Below are 18793 nucleotides of genomic sequence, written 5' to 3' on the forward strand. Positions count from 1 at the left end.
CTTTGCATGAACCGCTAGACAAAAAAAAAAAAAACATAATATGATGACAGGCCTGTTCTACCTCCCAGCAAATTTGCTGTTGGAGATGAGGGGACTGAAATAGAGTTTGGTTTGTATAATTACGTCCATCTATCTTTATATTCCACTAGCATATCACAAATTGAAAATACTAAAAATTGACTGTTCATTCTGATGGTTAATGATTGGCGTAGACACAGCGATGATTTATTGGTTACTTACTGATGTGACACATTTGCATCTTATTAGATGGAGATTACTAGGAGGCCCTTTCAGATTGCAGGACGCAGCCCTTCACAAACCGCCTGATGGATTGATTTGATTTGCAAATGTAATCAAACTAATAAGAGGGAAAAATGAGCAATAATGCCTTGTTTTTTCAACGGGCAATCACACAAGGCCGCCCCCCGCTGGCTGTGGGGCAGACACAGGGCCTGATGGGTTGGTAAGAATGCAGCGCTAGTGAGAGGCCAGAAGGTTACTGTCACACCTAGTCAGCTCTCTTACAGCTTTTATAAAAGCAAACGTGTCCTTTATAAAGGCTGACATGAGAGGGGACAGATAAACACACGCATAATGAAGAGCTTTGTCATGCGAAAACAAATGCGAGTGCGAGCGCAAAGGATGATGCAAATCTGACTTCTGTCAGTTGCATTTCCAACAGGCTAAGACAGATGTGTTTATGTGAAGTGTGGTGTAGGCTGGGCATTGTGTGTGATGGACAGTCAGTCCATATTCTATGATGCATTATCTATTAGTAAAAATGAAGAAAAAAAAGGACAACATCTATATTAATTTCAAGAAGAAAATCAATGCTTAAATATGGTGAGCAATAATCACATGAAGACATCCATCATTTGTTCCTAACATGATCAATTCCTCCTGAATTTGAAAAATATGTAATTAAAAAAAATACACACGCATTCTTGACTATATGTTTTATGGAGACTCTCCATAGACGCAATGATTTTTATACTGTACACACTGTATATTCTATCCCCTACACTAACCATACCCCTACCCATGACAGAAAACTTTCTAGATTTTTTAAATAAAAAAACTACAACAGTTTAGTATGTTTTTTTTTAAAAGACATTTGGTTTACAAGGACACCAGTAATATTCTCATAAACCATGTTTAAGTTGTAATACCTATGTCATTATACACGTGTCCTCACAAAACACAAACACATTTTGAGGCTCTTTTTCATTTAGCCACAATTAAAAGTCTATCATCATCTATCATCAAAGCCTCTATGGCACCATATGTATATATATTTACAGGTGAGGTGAAGATTGTCAGTCACTATTCACTTAAATTGAATCGCACAAAGCTATTTTAGAACTTCCTAGAAATATAGCACACATACCAAAATTACCACAAAAAAAATCTCATTTGCAGCAAGGGTAGTCTAGCAGCTCTCTGTTGGATTGTGAGCTGGAAAAACCAAACTCTGGTCAGGCCAATCACATCGTGTATACAGTCGGTGGGCAGGTTTAACATAATGACGGCAAAGCTGCGACGGTTCTGTGTACTTTTTTTAAACAAAGAAGCTGGCGAACAGAGGTCTTTCAAATCAGCTTTGGCTGCGACTCTGGAAGACTTGTTAAGCTTTTCTTTGAGAAAAGAACAAAGAACGGAACTGAAGTCATTCTTAAGAAAGGAACATGTGTTCGGAATTTTGACAACCGGATACGGCAAATCTATCAGCTAGCTCCGCTTCACCTTCTTCATTGCTCTGGTTGGTTGAAGCACTATCCTATCGCGTGCTGAGAGAATTTGAAAGACAGCCGTTTATCCCGCCTCTCGGATTAAGCTCTGCCAACAGTGAGTTCCAAGACCAAACATCTTCATGTGGGTCTTGCTTTTCAGGCTAGGTCACTATGTCACAATAAGGACAATCTGCTACAAAATTCCAGATTTTGTAAATATACAATACAACATTTGGGGGGAAAAACATGAGGGAGTGTGTAAATGTCAGAATTGTCCATTTAGCATAAACTATCCCTAGGCCTAGTCCTAAACTATACACACGTATTAACACCATCTTCAGACTAATGCGACTTTCGGTAATTCATATCCTCAAATATAGGTTAAGAGGAAAGACACATACACCAATAAAATAGAGTGAGAGATCAGTGTATAGAAAAAGAAGCACATAGTCCACGTATTGACATGCGCACAAAGGAAAAATCTGGGGTAAAATGGGGTAAAAGTAGACTCGGGCATCATTCAGACACCTGAGTTAATAATGTCACAGACTGTAGGCAGCACATCAGTATGAAGATGAGGAACCCATCCAGTATTCTGTGCTGTGGTTATTTGTGAGCTGACACGGCCTTCCCCCCAACAAAATCTCAAACACAACCTTGAGAAAACAACTGCTCATTTCACCAGCAACTAGAATCCTGCTTTGTATAAAATGACCAATTTACAGATTTATATCACTTCAAAGTAATAACGAGAAACGCAATTGAAGAGAGCTTACGCGATCATGACCTTTGAACTATGTTAACACACCAATATATATAAAACGCACATCCCTCTGACACACATTTCTCCCATCTTTGCTCTGTCTGTACAGCCTTTTCTCCGAGTGTCAGACTTAATTTAGTGTGTCTCACTTTGCTGAATGTATCAGGAGTGAAACCCCTGCTAAAAGTGAAAATTTGATTTGCTAAAAGGAGCTTAGGGCATCTATTAATCAATATTTGCAGTGTGTCAGGCTGAGGGTGGTGACAGACAAGGCCTCATTTAGAGATTGGTTGGAGTGGGAATATCGGGTGGGGGTGGGGGTGTCACCAATGGGTTTTCTCCTCTCATCCAGGGCAGAGAAGAGGAGGAGGGTCCCAAAAATCACATCTGGGAAAGCACTGGCAGGCACACCAGCATCGGCGAGGAGGAATAAGAGGGCTTACTCCAGTTTGCAGATAATTATGTTTACATATGATTAGCTCTTCCTCCAGTGGGTTCACGGAGCTAATGAGACAAAACTAGCAAGCACGTTCAGTAAAAATGAGACTGGAGTGAGAAAGAGGGCGGGACTACACAGAGGAAAAGAGTCGAATGGAGCCATGACTCTGTTTTCATGAATAGAACTTGTGAGTTAGCAATAGGATTTGAATGTTATAAGCAGACCATACACTGTGAGATGATGTCACCGCACTGTTTGCACTGAAAAAAAGTCATGAACAAATGACTTTTAATAAATCACTCAAAACGCTCACAAGTTATCAGTTTGGATCAGTCTGACAAATCTGCTAGCTGAATTGGTCAATGAATTAACATATGACTCACTTAATGAACTGTCAGCCTTTATTTTCTGTCACATCAAACTATGTTTTGGGTACTTAAATGTGCATTCAGTGATTTTTTTTATTGTTGTTGACATTTTGTTGGCAAAAAATAGTTATCATGGACTTTGTATTCTGCTGGTCATGTTAAGTAAAAACTGGCGGCCCGAATGTGATTAAAAAACAACAACAAAAACTTTAATTTGGCCACTGATGTCCATAGTATATAATAATAAATAAAAAAATCCCCAAAAGTACTAATTATTTATAGGTTATTAAGTCGAAATTGTTTACTTAAATATACATATTTACAGTTTTATTAATGTTGATTAAAAATCATTGAACCATGAAATTACATATTTTAAATATAAATAATAATAAAAAACATTTTACATATATTAACATTGTATTATATGTATATAATATTTATATATTATATGTATATTAAATGTTTGTATACATATAAACACTTTTTATTTTGGCAATATATTTTATTGTTACTTTCTATCTTATTTAATTTCATGGTTTATTGTATTATTATTATTATCACTATAGAAACACTGGTGTGAAATTTGGATTATTTCAGCACTGCATTACAATGCCAAGAGTGACTGTAAGACCTCTATCTCCACTGTGTTTTTTTCCATCCTGAAGATTAGAGGCTGGGAAAGGGCTCATGGAGAAAGCAAACCTATGCTTTAGATAAATCCCTCGCTCAGCTCCTGATTAAGACATCTCACCGTCTGCCCAGTGCCTGAGACAGGGCCAGAATGAAATAAATAAAGCATAAAAAAACATCCACACATGTTGCATTCACGGCTGCAGCCTTGGGGCAGTTGTGCACGCTTTGCCAGGGTAACTTTAATTGCTATTGTTCGTATCCAGAACAGGCCACTAAGCCCCATATACACAGGTCAACCAATAATGATGACACCTCAATCACGTCTACAGATTGCACTGAGTAAGCACCTCCTGTTTTTTTTCCTAACAAGGTTTCTGTGCGAATATGCTAATCCCACAGCGCATCTGTCCGGCAAGCACGTAATCGTTTTATTATACCCAGAGAAACCTCGCTGCGATATTTGAGTAGGAGTCGGGCTTCCATGACTCTCTCCTTCTCCTGAACCTATTACGAATGCACTGGCCCTGACAATCGAGAGAGCGAGAGAGAGGCCAGGCAAGGGGAGAGAGGGACGGGAAGGTGTGGAAAGCAAGTGAGGGAAAAAAGATGGAGGTGGGGGCGGCAGAGGAATGAAGTGGAGTGTGGCAGTACCTCGGTATCTACATAAAAGAGATTAGAGTCGACAGGGTTCCATTTTACAGCTCAATCATATTGTGTTAGCACACGCTTATCCGCGTGCCAGTGAAAATTGAAAGGGAAATAAAGAAAGAGAGAAAGTCCCTGAGATAGGACCAAGAATGGGTGAAGCCAGAGCAATTTCAGCCTGCATAAAGGGCCTGTAATAGTGAGGGTCCTGTCATGCTAAAAAGCCAGCGACGGTCCGTTCACCGGCCATTCTTGTAGCTCGCTCGTCAAGTCAAGTGCGACCGCCCTCCATTGTGTGCCGCTGTGTCACGATAAGGCATGTCACAACCGTATGACAGCACAGTTTCATTTATTTTGGTTCCTACCGGTTGCCGTGAGGGGACTCTAATTCTATTTACAGATAAAGGTACAGGTTTTTGGTTCCTGTCTTTCTCCACTACAAACATTCGCTCTTTGCAATCCCCATGCAGATTGAAAGCAAAAATAAAAATTACAACCTGAATACAGCATGTTTTCATTTATTTTGATTCCTCCTGGTTGCCACGAGGGGACTAATTCTATTTACAGACAAAAGTACAGGTTTTTGATTCCCGCCTTTTTTCACTACAAACGTGCGCTTTTTCCCCTCCCTAAGCAGATTAAAAAATAATATTAGGGATGCATGATATGAATTTTTTTTAACCAATATGTTAACCGATAATTAAGACCTGCTCATAACCGATACTGATAATTAAGTCCTTCTCGGGGCCGATTCCGATATCATATCGATAACCGATAATTAAGTTCCTCTCGTAGCCGATTTCTATACGATAATTAAGTCCTTCTCGTAGCTGATAATAATACAGATAATTAAGTCCTTCTCGTAGCCGATAACAATACAGATAATTATGACCTTCTCGTAGCCGATTTCGATACGATAATTAAGTCCTTCTCGTAGCCGATAACAATACAGATAATTAAGTCCTTCTCGTAGCCGATTCCTATACGATAATTAAGTCCTTCTCATAGGCGATAACAATACAGATAATTAAGTCCTTCTCGTAGCCGATAACGATGCAGATAATTAAGTTCCTCTCGTAGCCGATTCCCATACGATAATTAAGTCCTTCTAGTATCCGATAACGATACAGATAATTAAGTTCCTCCCGTAGCCGATTCCTATACGATAATTAAGTCCTTCTCGTAGCCGATTCCGATACGATAATTAAGTCCTTCTCGTAGCCGATAACAATACAGATAATTAAGTTCTTCTCATAGCCGATAACAATACAGATAATTAAGTCCTTCTCGTCGCCGATTCCTATACGATAATTACGTCCTTCTCGTAGCCGATAACGATACAGATAATTAAGTTCCTCTCGTAGCCGATTCCCATACGATAATTAAGTCCTTCTCGTAGCCGATAACGATACAGATAATTAAGTTCCTCTCGTAGCCGATTCCTATACGATAATTAAGTCCTTCTCGTAGCCGATAACAATACAGATAATTAAGTTCTTCTCGTGGTCGATTCGGATACGATAACCAAAGATTAAGTCCTTCTCTAGCCGATTCCGATAATTAAGTCCTTCTCGTGGCCGATTCTGATACCGATACGATAACCGACAATTAAGTCCTTCCCGTAGCTGATACAGATAACCGATAATTAAGTCCTTCTCGTAGCCTAATCCGATACCAATAACCAATAAATTCATATTTTTATATTATAATTTCCATATAATCTATGGTTCGTGAACCAAAGAAGATGCACTGATGAAACTGATATTTTAGTAGCTCTGGCCCTAAATATAATGGTAAAAATCCAAAAATCTCAGGGTGCGTCTCAATCAACTCCCTAGTTCAGGAATCAGGGCACTTATCAGGGAATCAGTCTATGGGTTGACTCCCTGATCAGTGTCTTTACTAGGGAGCTGATTGAGACGCATCCTCAGATAAATCAGACTGACTGACTGATTAACCAGCAAGTGTAATTTATCGGATCTAGTTATCGGATTTCTTATATTTATCGGAGCAATAAAAATGATGTAATTTTCACCCATATCACCCGATAATTTATCAGTCCGATAAATCTAGTGCAACCCTAAATAATATAGACTGAATACAGCACCGTTTCTGTTGTCTTTTTTTGGACTGATTTTTTACCAGTGTGAGGGACACTAATTTTATTTACAAATAAAAGTACAGGTTTTCTGTTCCCGCCCTTTTCAAACTTTGCTCTTTCCACTCCCACATGCAGATTGAACACAAAAATAAAAAAAATATAGCCTGAATACAGGACGGTTCTTTCTCTCCTTTGACTCGTCCTGACCGATGTGAGGGACACTAATTCTATTTACAGATAAACTCTTTTTTTTCCATCCACGTCCGCTTTTTTCAACTACAAACGTTTGCTCTTCCCCCTCCCCACGTGCAGCTTAAATGCTAAAATAAAATTACAGCCTGAATGCTTTAATCTCGCAAATGAGATTCCTCACCCTAATCCACATTATGTCATTTTCTGCCTTTTTCCGCCCTCGTATTGAGTTAATATCACATTTCCAAATCCTTCCATCTTCCATAATGCCAGGCTTACAGGAACGGGAGACGCCAGGGTTTTGTTCAGACGCCCGCTCTCGCCGTGTGTTTGTAAACCATATCGAATGTTTTCATGGCCTATGTGAGCATGTAAATGATCAGAGGAGGGAGAAGGGGAGAAGCCTCGGCGCATTAAAAAAGCAATCAGAAAGGAGAGGCCGTGTCTGCGCCGCCAGCGGAGGGAGCTGCCGTTGAGGCGTCTTTAACTCTATTCCACAAAACACAGACTGCTTCATTATCCGCCAGCTCTCCGCAGCGGCAGCTCCAGTAATACTGAGTGATGTTTAAATTAGTTTACAATTTGCCTGCTCCTCGCCTAGGACAGATCGTAAGCGAAGGCGCTCAGAAATGTCAGCGGCGCTCCTAACCACCGTAACAAATTGTTGCCCGTACGCTGCACACCTAATGACTTCAAATTAGCTTCTGTGCAAGAGGCTGACAGTTTGTTACGTCTGTTAGCAACATAGCCGCCGTATCATGAGCCATAAATTGGTTTGGGCTCTCTGGGAGAATGGAGGCCTTCATCAATTTGATTAAAAAAAATTACTGTACCATAGAAACCATACAGATAAACTAGTCGGAAAAGAGAGGAATGCGCACATGGAGCTGTGGCGGAGGTTAACCGTCACTTGTGTGTCCATCTGATTGTGTGAGGTTAAAGAAAAAAATATCATTTGGAGTCATGAGTAAGAAGGGAACTTTATACTGTATCTCACACTTTTCTTTGGACATCTTTATCTGGATACAGTGGCAATCGGAGCGCAAGGAGCAGGAGGAGATGAGAGCCGCAGGAATACCTGCTCCGGAGATGAGGGGGCTCCTTCCTCTTCAAACAGACACAGAATTGCCTGCCGAGGTCTAATCATACAATCATCTCTCTTCTACTGAGCAATCGTTCATAGAATGTGAACTCTGACGCCAAATGTACACTGCCAATCGAGAGACTCCTCTGTTTGCTTTCTGCACAAACGCAAGCTTTGAAGAGAACTAACAAATACATATACTGTGCAGAAAAAAAGAGCCATGAATGTGCTAATGCATACACACAGAGTGGCAGGAGTTCATATACAGCCTGAAACATAACAGACAATTCTAAAAAAATAAATGACAGGAAAACTCATACATTCCGTTAGTGCACTGTGCTATAAAACACAGATTTTTGTTCTGTTGCCATACCTGCTAATGACTGAGAAAAAGTAGAACCTATTAATATTTTGTATAAAAACTGTATTTTGCGTACAACAAATGTGTCTAAATAAACATATTGTTCCTATACTGATTACTATAAAACTTTAAAAAGTGAAAGTTACTAGCTTGACAGGCAAAAATGAATGTGCCTATAATAGTTGCTATATTGCACCACACTATACAGTAGTATACAGACAAAACCAAAATGATTCAGACACCAGATATTTTTTGCGACTAATGCGACCTTTTACACCACAGACTGAACAAAATGAAGCATTGCTTGGTCATTGGTGGACCTAAATTGATATTATCTAATTGTGTAGTTAAATTTAACAGCTGACAGCTGATTGGTTGATTGTAATCCCTTACATACCTTTCTGTCAAAGTTATCTGACATTATCATAAACTGTGAATAAACTATGACAACGAGAGAAAATGTTGAAGGTGTCTGAGTCAATTTTGGTTTGACTAAATATAGGGACTTAGTATAACTATTAGTATACTATACTATCAATATACTATATATTTATATATATATATATATATATATATATATATATATATATATATATATATATATATATATATATATACTATGTAGACTGCATGTAGACTGTGTACTGTGTACTATATATATATATATATACACTTACATACATACATATATATATAGTGACTTACTGTCACTTTTAATCAATTTAATCTTTACTGAATAAAATAAAATAAAAAATGTAGCATAGTGTCATTCTATGTTACACTACAGTATAGTCTGCTGTACTAAACTAAATACATAAATGTGCCACATTCCAGAAGCTCCAGCGGTGTGGCTTCCTGCACACAGGGAAAATCCCATTAAATCCACAGGGCAAGTCTAGGTCAATCTGGCATGGAGCAGCAGAAATAACCTCCCAATCCTGCATCTCGTGCCTGGCAGGAAATTGGCACTCTGATGAGCTTTAAGCCCGTTTTATGGCTTGTGTGGCACTATTGCCCTGGGCCAGTATTAACACAGTCATATCTACAGCACAAAGGGAACTACCACACAACTTCCTGTGCAGCAAATCAATGTGTTATCATGATTTGGTTAAAAGGCTGGATTCTTTTGCTATTAAAAGTGGTTAAATAAATCTCATAAAAGAATCTGAGCTTGCGAGTATGTTCACATGCCGTGAAACTACCACTCTGTCCCTTTCTAAGTTAACCACTCTTACTATTGTCTGATTTCAGAGCTTTCTTTCTCTTCACCTCATTTTTTCTCTCGTTCCACAGTCAGTCACCTATGGGAAGCTCTTTTTAAACAGTGAGGGCTGAAGTGGGCCGCCACTCTCTGTGACCAGGGTCGGCTCAGATTAAATGCAAAAGAAGGGCTTTGTTAAGAAGATTACTGGAAACTCCTCATTCTGTCTTGTGGAGATGGGCAATAAGGAGCCGTAGAGAGAGAGGAGGGGAGGACACTTCAATCATGGTCAGTCATGCCATTATCGTTTGTGGTTAATGTCAGGAATTCTTTCAACGAGGCTGCTGATTGGCTGAAAAGGCAGGAGAAAATGCCTCCCCTTCACTCCTATGGATATCGTGCTATACTGAGGAAGGAATTAAGCTAAAACTAAACAAATTGATCCTTGTTTGCTGTCACAGAGGGTGGAAAAATGCTGACCTAAGGAGCCTGGGTGAGGGCAAATGTCCTTGATTGACAAGGCACAGCTTTGTTTGTTTCAGTATAGTGTTTTGCTCCTGCTCTTACTCAATTACTCAAATATGCTTAATTTTTTCTTATTTTACATTCAGAATATAAAATTCTGAGACCACACTGGTTTATTTTCTGGTTTAAATTTAACTTAAATTTGAAAATAAATAAAAGGTTTAAGGATGCAGAATTTTTTTGGGATGAATATATAAGAACACATGGACCCCACATGGAGTTTCTTTTCTTTTCTTTTATTCTAACATTTTAATTAGATATTTAATATCCTACATAAACTTTTAAAATATTTTCAAACTTAAAATAACATGTTTACACCAAAACATCCAATCCATGGTTCACACTCTGAGTTTACCTGTAGTTGCATATACTCTGTATCTTTGCTCATGTCCTACCTGGGATATGCTTGGCCCAGCCAATGTTGACCACCAGTTCCCTGTCTGCCAGGTCACAGAGCGTGGTCAGGGCTTTGATGTCGCTGTCGGGCACTGTGGGGTCAGGCATGGCGTAGATCTTCTCAGGCTCCGCCACCAGCAAGTGAGACACAATCTTGTTATCTGCAAGGCAGCCAAAGGGGACTGTATTTGAACACCGAGGGGAGAACAAAGAAACAGATTGGGATTATACCAGCAAGGTCATATAGTGTTTGGTTCAGTAGCAAAGAAAGCAATCAGATAACATGAAATATTGGCAGAGTTGTTTTCTTTAGGCGGAAAGATGATGTTTGTGGTACTGAAAAAGCAGTTTTTGGTCTATGAATGAATGCCTGGTGTCATTTGTAATTATAAAAGCATTTTTGGGTTCTTGTTCATAGGTTAGGAAAGAGTTTGATGGTGTAGAGTAGTAGTTCTCAGCCAGTTTTGCTTATATATATATATATATATATATATATATATATATATATATATATATATATATATATATATATAAATAAATAAAATAAAATAAAATTTCAATGTGTAATTTTTTAGAAATGGGCCCTTTTTTTATGTTGGCCAAATACCAAAATCAAAGAGTTGGTAATACAAATAAATAAAATGAAAATTAAATTTAAAAAAGTAAAATAAATGAATTAATAAATAAATAATAAAATAAAAACAAAACAAAACAAATAAATAAATAAAATAAAATAAAATAAAATAAAATAAAATAAAATAAAATAAAATAAAATAAAATAAAATAAAATAAAATAGGGTATGACCTACCCGGTTGAGAACCACAGAAAACATTTAAAAAAATAATAATAATACAAATTTAAATCCATTTGAATCTCACTGTGGATTGTGCTAAATTTTACAAATAAAGATTTGTGTTCAAGGTGTTCTGTCAATCTAATGAGAGAAAGGACACACATTTCAGATCGGATTGCGACGGTGAGGGAGATTGGAATAGGTAATTAGTGACACCCTTACAGTTAAATGAAATTCATTTGGTGTTTAATCATCTATGTCAATGCAATATGATAGACAGACAGAAGCCAAATACAGCACTGCAATCTCTGTGTGTATATCTGTGTGTTCGCAAGGCCCAGATGAATCACTTTGAGCCTAATGCATCTGTGTTTGAGGTCCGAGGACAAAACGGATCACTAAATTAAAAAGCATTAACTTCTGAGGTGTGTGTGTGTGTGTGTGTGTGTGTGTGTGTTGGAGGAGGGGAAGAAATGGATCAATCAGCCCAGCCCTTCTACTCCAGGGAGTGGGGGAGCCTGTAAGTGCTATCTCTAGGTAAATCTTATTTAATGTTTCCCTAATTAGAATCAATGCAACCCAATTTCCAAACCCCATGCCTTTGTTATGTGCAAATAATCAATCAGGTAGGCTGGGACTATGGCTATTCCTCTCTGTTTGTGAAAACAGAGAAAGAGATAGAAAGGTAAGAGAGAAAAGATACAGAGAGCTCAGAGACAGACTGATAAAAGCCTCTATTAATGGGACACTGCACTAAAATACAAAAGACAACTCACAAAACCAAAACATTTGTCTGTACGCAAATTCAAACGTGGAAGGCTTCTGGATTACAAGCTGATAGAAAGCCATCAGTGGGGATTTATGTTAGAAAAAGATATTTGAGTCTATAATTTAATTCAGACCTAAGAAAAGGCAAGTCTTAAACTTGGAAATGCCCCTAGACAGCTATTTTCTGTGTAGGTAATGGGTAAAAACCAAATAAATCTTCAAAACATATTTCAAATTATGATAACAATGGTAGCATAAATGCAGCTTCTTTAGCTCAAAAAAATGTTAATTCTAGATTAAACAAACTTGAATTAAAAATGGCTCTTTTAACTGAAAAGCGGGAAGGAGGCCATATTGAGTGCTTCATCCTGTTCATTTTTCTATGAGTGGTCTGTCTACTCCCCATTATACGGTCTCTGAAGAAAGTCCACATCTCGCTAGCATACAATAGCAAGGGAAAAAAATGAAGTAATGAAAGTGGATGGGAGCTGGACATAGAGAATAAGCTTTCAAATAAGTTGCTCTGGGTGGCTGGAAATAAGCCTGAACCTGGAAGGAGGGATCAGTAGGATTAGGCAGAAGGTTATTCAGAGCGGCGTATTCCTAAAATTATTTCTACCACTGTAATAATTAAGATTATTTCCACTGCTATCATGCATAAAAGCATATTGTATTCCAGGAGAATATGCTACCATTAAGTAAAAAGGCTTTAGGGACAAATCTGTTAAGCGCTGCCGTGCTGTCTCTTTGCAGAGCGGTCTGACAGCGCGGAAGCTCCGGTATTGTGGGTTTGATGTCTTTGCCAGATTGGATTTAATCCGGATTAGGCCTCTCTCTCCCTCTCGTGCTCGCTCGCTCTCCCCTAACACACACACACACGCACAAACATCTTTGTCGATTGGCTCTGTCATATACTACATATCTGTCTGTCTTGTTTTGTGTCCAATTTCCTGCTGCATTGGAAATAAGGCAGGTCACTGTAAGGTGACATTGAGATATTAGCGAAAGATTCTGTATTTCTTCTTTTTTTCAGAAATGTAAACTGAAAGCTATAATTCACCCAAAAAGGTAAACTGTTTACTCAAATATGAAGACTATAAATGTTTTTGTCCATATAATGAAAGTTAACGGGTATATATATATATATATATATATATATATATATATATATATATATACACACTCTAAAAAATTCTGGGTAAAAAACAACCCAATGTTAGGTCAAATATGGACTAACCCAGCAATTGGGTTGTCTTAAGCAAATATTTAACCCAACCGCAGGGTTAAAACAACCCAACCACAGGGTTAAAATAACTTAACCACAGGGTTAAAACAACCCAATTGCTGGGTTAGTCCATATTTGACCCGACATTGGGTTAAAACAACCCAGCATTTTTTAGAGTGTATATATATATGGGTAGATTTATTTTTGGTTCAACTATCCCTTTAAATTAACACTTTTATTTGTATGTGTGTATGTTGTGTATGTGTGTGAAAACAAAAAAATCTCTTCTTAAAGAAAATAAAAGCAAATAAAAAATATCTTTCTAAATGTGAAGGTATTTAATGAACACAATGCAGTTCTTACATGGCTTTTTGGGCGGCAGAGCCAGTTGAGGGTTCAAATAGGGGCTGTTTTCCGCATCTATCCGGCGTTTGTACTTCTGTCTTCCACCGCGCACGCGGTCCAGGCGAACACCTGATGTAAAAGAGGAGACAAGAGAAAAGGCCACATTTACTTTTCACACATTTCAGCACAAACACAACCTCTTCAATAAAGCAGTCAGATAACCTGCGCTGTCACTTTAAAAGCACTGCGACTGGAGCGGGCCATAAACGGCACGGCAGCTGTCAGTGGCCATTTCAGGGATGTGGACAGGAGATGACCAGCTGCTGACAGACAGGGGCACAGTGACTCTCTCCATGTGACATCCGGACACGCACCTGCCCATCTCCTGCTCGTGGCGTGTGTGCATCTTTAGAGCACTCAACTCACAACAGAATAACAGGTAAACAGCAGAGAGCCATTTTTGCCGCGTTAACGCTCATCCTCAAAAGTGTGGGTGACAACAATTACAGGAGACGTTAACACTCAAGAGTGCAGGGGCGTTCAAGTACTCAAGTACTTGTGTGAAGCACCTCACTGTCTTTAAAGGCCGTCCCATTCTCCTTCATCATTTAAAACTCCCGTCGATATTTCCCCCCACAAAGGGCGCAAATAAAGTGTGATGGGTGGGTAATTTATTGAGGCGCACCGGTTGTGAAAACATTCTGAATCCATCCATCGCGACCTACGATTCTGATGAGTGCAGAGCCTTAAAGACCTGTCCCTGCTTTTAATTAATTGACATACAAAAGAGCCTTAATTTAATTATGCAAACCTCTCCAGGGGATGGGCAGTTTCCGTGGAAACCACTTAAAGGTGGCCTAGGACCCGTTTCATGTTGCATGCTGGAGAGGAACGGAATGGACATGAAGGCCCAGTGGGCCGGCCCTCGTTTCACAATTAAAACACTGGAATTCTCGTTTATCCGAATGGCGCTCAATCTGCACCTCCGCTGGGCTTTCAAGGCTTGACACCCTGAATAATTTAACAATGAGATCCTGTCTTATATTGAAGCTCACTGACTAAAATTTTGAAGTGCTGGTTATGGGTTTTTACTTGGCTCGATCAAATGTGAATCCGTTCATTTCAATAAGGATGGTGAAACACACAAAAAACAACAACAAGGGTTTTCTCCTCAATATTTAGATCAAAAAATGTTTTTTTCCGATAGGTAGACTCTTAAAATCTTAACCCAAACCAAATGTCAGCTTACATAGTTTCTGACAATGCATCAAAACTAAAATAGCTGAGGCCACCTAAAATTGAACTCTATTCCATTTATATGGCCAATATGCCTTTTATAATTTATAAAATAAAATAAGGCATTAATCCCTACTAAATAGTGACCACAGCCATAGTATTTCCTCGAATAGATCAGTGTTGCACTGCGATTGCCCAAACACACGAGCGTATTTTGAGATGGCGTGATAATGAGTGTTAATTAACTTTGACCCTGGCTGGTTGTTGATTATGTGACATTGTACTGCAGGACAAAAGCAGATACGTGACCCTGTTAGCTCCCATTTCCACGAAGGAACACGCGTCCCACAGGCTTCGTTTTACACGAGAACGGCGGTCTTAAAAAGATGTCACATTGCTAGCATAACCTCCTCGATGCCAGCACCCGAAATATGCAACAACACACGACTCTCACATGTTGACAGCCTCTCATCTTAACAAGACTGACCCCCCAGCCAGAAACCGGATCCTGCCCTTGTCCGGGTGCTTGGACTGAAGGGTTTATTGGGCTAATTCACTGCTATAGACATGCTTGTAATAGCATCACCTGCAGCCCCGTGCGGCATCTTATATCTCGCTCCTCCATGAAACCTGCATCTGGTCAGATATGTGGCTCTTTTATTAGCCTGATTGGTTGACTTTTCTTGGATCTAGAAGAAGAAGTGCAAATGACACCAAAATTGAGTATGTATAAAGTTTCGTGTCATCTTTGTAGGCCTGCAATGCACTGGAAATAGATGAGGAATTAATGCAGCACAACCCTGTAAGATGGCGTCTACGGTGGGATATTATTAGGCGATCCTCCCTCATTGCTGAAGGAGGAGCCTTCAAGGATTTACATGCTCAAAACAAACAACACTGGAATAAGTTACCCTTTGTAACTGATTTACAGCCAGCTTTGTGGCTTCTCTTATATGGTTAAGATTAAGATGCTGCTACGGGATGCCGACCCAGGGCCGATCGCTACCTTCCACAAACGGCGAGTGTGGCTTTACACCATCGGGATACATCTGTCTGCTGATAGACCTTCTATCTATCGCCACATGACTGTAAAGCAAGCAGGCGCCTGGCTGCACATGATGCGCCGCTGGGTCAGGTTTCACACAGGCGCAGATTAAAAGAGCTGCTGATTGTTTGTTTGGTGGAGTATCTATGGGTCCACGTGCAATGATCTTGATGAATTACATCGCATCATGAGACGAAATCTGCGAAAAACACTCTGATTTCTTAAGAGAGACCAAATAGCTCTTACTATTCAGTTTATGTTAATGTTATGTATATTCTTAAAAGGGTTGACAAAACAATAATAGTTCATTTAAAGGGACAGTTCAACCAAAAATAAATACAATTCTGTCATTATTTAGACACTCGCGTGTTTCTTTTGAAATCTCTAAGACTTTTTTCTTCTGTAGAACACAAAAGAAGATTCGTAGCAGATTGTCCAAGCTGTCCTTTTCCATACAATAAAAAGTAAATGGGGACTACAGCTTCAAGGCAAGCTTTTTTATCGATAATGACTTCAGTAACAAAACTATAATATGACTTAAAGGGATAGTTCACTTTGAAATTAAATTTTGATATGTTTTAGCTTACCTCATGGGCATCCGAGATGTAGGAGTATTTGTTTCCCCAGTAGTTTCAATTTTGATTATTTTAGGTCAAACCGTTCTTGTCTGTGTCTCACATAATGCAGGTCTATGGTCACCACCTCAAAGAGCATACACAGAGAAGTTTAAATTAAACAATCCCCCATCGTAAGTACACACTGATGGCCTAAGACACGAAACGAGCGGTTTGTGTGAGAACAGTATTTTTATCGTTTTTACCTTTACCTGTACGTTGCGTGTGTTTCCTGTGGTGTACAAGAGGTAAAAAGGTTATAAATTCTGTTCGTTTTCTCACACAAACCGCTCGTTTCGTGTCTTAGGCCATCAGTGTGTACTTACGATGGGGGATTGTTTAATTTAAACTTCTCTGTGTATGCTCTTTGAGGTGGTGACCATAGACCTGCATTATGTGAGGCACAGACAAGAACGGTTTGACCTAAAATGATCAAAATTGAAACTACTGGGGAAACAAATACTCCTAAATCTCAGATGCCCCTGAGGTAAGCTAAAACATATCAAAATTTAATTTCATATTGAACTATCCCTTTAAGAAGAGTATATCAGAGGAATACAATCTTTTGTGAGTGTTTTTTTTATTTGTTCTTTTTGGAGGTTGACAGGACCAGTCCCCATCCACTTTCAATGCACTAAAAAGACCAGCATGGACCTTTTTAAAAAAAAGTTTCCTTTTATGTTCCACTGAAGAAAGAAAGCACTGCAGGTGTGAGCTGGCCCTTTAAATAAGATGCTCCTTTAAATGACAGAAAACAGCATCATTTATAATAATAATTTAATTTCCCTCTTTTTGAAATGTCCCTGCTAACAGCTTGAAGCTCACACATAATATAATTTGTATATTCTGTAACTTCTGATTAACTTCATACATCAGTACTAATGTGGGCATGAAATACTGGTAAATATTTTTCACAGCAAATGGTTCAAATTTCACGCAAGCATTCAGAACAAAGAGGTGGAAAAAGAACATTCCATTTCATACTGTTGTAAATCCCCAGTAGATTACAAGATTTTACTGTTTTAATTAAGATGACAAATAGACTAGTTGCTTCGTGGTGAAATCCCTTTTCCCTTGTTTTAAATGATCCTACTATCCTCTCCGCACATCCCCCTACATTTTTATTAGGACCCACAGATGACCGTAAACTTCTTACAAGGCTTGTTTTGAATTTCATAGGTGGCGTGGAATCCTGCAAGGCGTCTGCAGAAATTTACAGGGAAGAGTGAGAGAAACAATCAAACTGGCAGCAACGTGTGCCACTTAAAAAAAAAGACTAATTAATCAGACGTGTCCAGAGAATTCTGATGTCTCGAACTTACATCATTATATTACACCTATTCTTGTTTAGTAGTCAACAGCATGCGTGCAGACACACTCAAGAGGCAAGGAGACTGTTGTTTTGGCCAAGGCTGATGGGGCACTGAAGAGTAAATACGGCAGCCAAATTTCTCACAGCTGACACGCATAAACACTGCGCCGCGTCCACTCAACAAAGGCTTAAGTGTTCACAGGAACGTCAAACGTGTGCTGATAGTTCAGTTTCTTTTTACAGGTGCTAGGCATCACAAGAGTATAGCTCGCTCTCTGATGAATATATATAGGAACAAGCACTTAAACGGCTAACTCTAGCTACCAGAATAGATCTGAGACACTGACCAAAGCGAACATGAGAAGGAGAGAATGTTGATCTGATTTACTTTCTACAATTATTGTGGACAAGATTGTAGTCCAGTAAAACCAGTCTACTTTTGTGCCATTATGGTCTTTAATATCAATCATTTGAATTATAGGTAACACTTTACATTAACATCTTATTTGTTAACATTAGTTGTTGTATTAACTAACATAAACTAACCATAGGTTGGTATTCATTAATCTTTGTTGATGCTAGTTAATAAAAAATCCAGCTGTTAATAGTTTGTTCATGTTAATTCACATTTCACAGTGTATTAACTAATGCTAACAAATACAACATTTGACTTTAATATTATATTAGTAATTGTTGAAATTAACATTAACTAAGATTAATAAATGCTGTAGGAGTATTGGTAATTCTAAAGTAGTTAACTAAGGATAACTAATGAAACCTTATTGTAAAGTGTTACTACACTGTAAAAAATTATTTAGAAAAAAAGTTACCTGGTTGCCTTAAAATTTTGAGTTACTACAATGAAATTTTTTTTGACATTCGACAACCTTTATTAAAATATTAATAAAAGATTTTGTAAGCATATTGGGTAAATGTGTGTTTTATTTCTGATGATGCAGGGAAACATGCCAAATAGTTAAATTTTCATGATTTATTAAATTTTTTATGATGTTCAG

At 38.5% G+C, this 18793-nt stretch overlaps 1 protein-coding gene across 2 annotated transcripts in view; it reads right to left on the reverse strand.

Annotated features, from left to right (window-relative positions):
- The window catches only part of esrrga (estrogen-related receptor gamma a), a 78193-nt gene that overhangs the window by 17175 nt on the left and 42225 nt on the right, over positions 1-18793 (reverse strand). Inside the window, exons 5-6 of one of the 2 annotated variants that reach the window (XM_067455208.1) lie at positions 13589-13699; positions 10438-10599 (exon numbers count right to left, since the gene is read on the reverse strand). In XM_067455208.1, the coding sequence (XP_067311309.1) occupies positions 10438-10599; positions 13589-13699 (273 nt within the window). Of the gene's footprint in view, positions 1-10437; positions 10621-13588; positions 13700-18793 lie in introns of both variants that reach the window. The other variant, XM_067455207.1, reaches the window with a different exon arrangement.

Source organism: Pseudorasbora parva, chromosome 10, assembly GCF_024679245.1.
Source record: "Pseudorasbora parva isolate DD20220531a chromosome 10, ASM2467924v1, whole genome shotgun sequence".
Classification (NCBI taxonomy): Eukaryota; Metazoa; Chordata; class Actinopteri; order Cypriniformes; family Gobionidae; genus Pseudorasbora; species Pseudorasbora parva.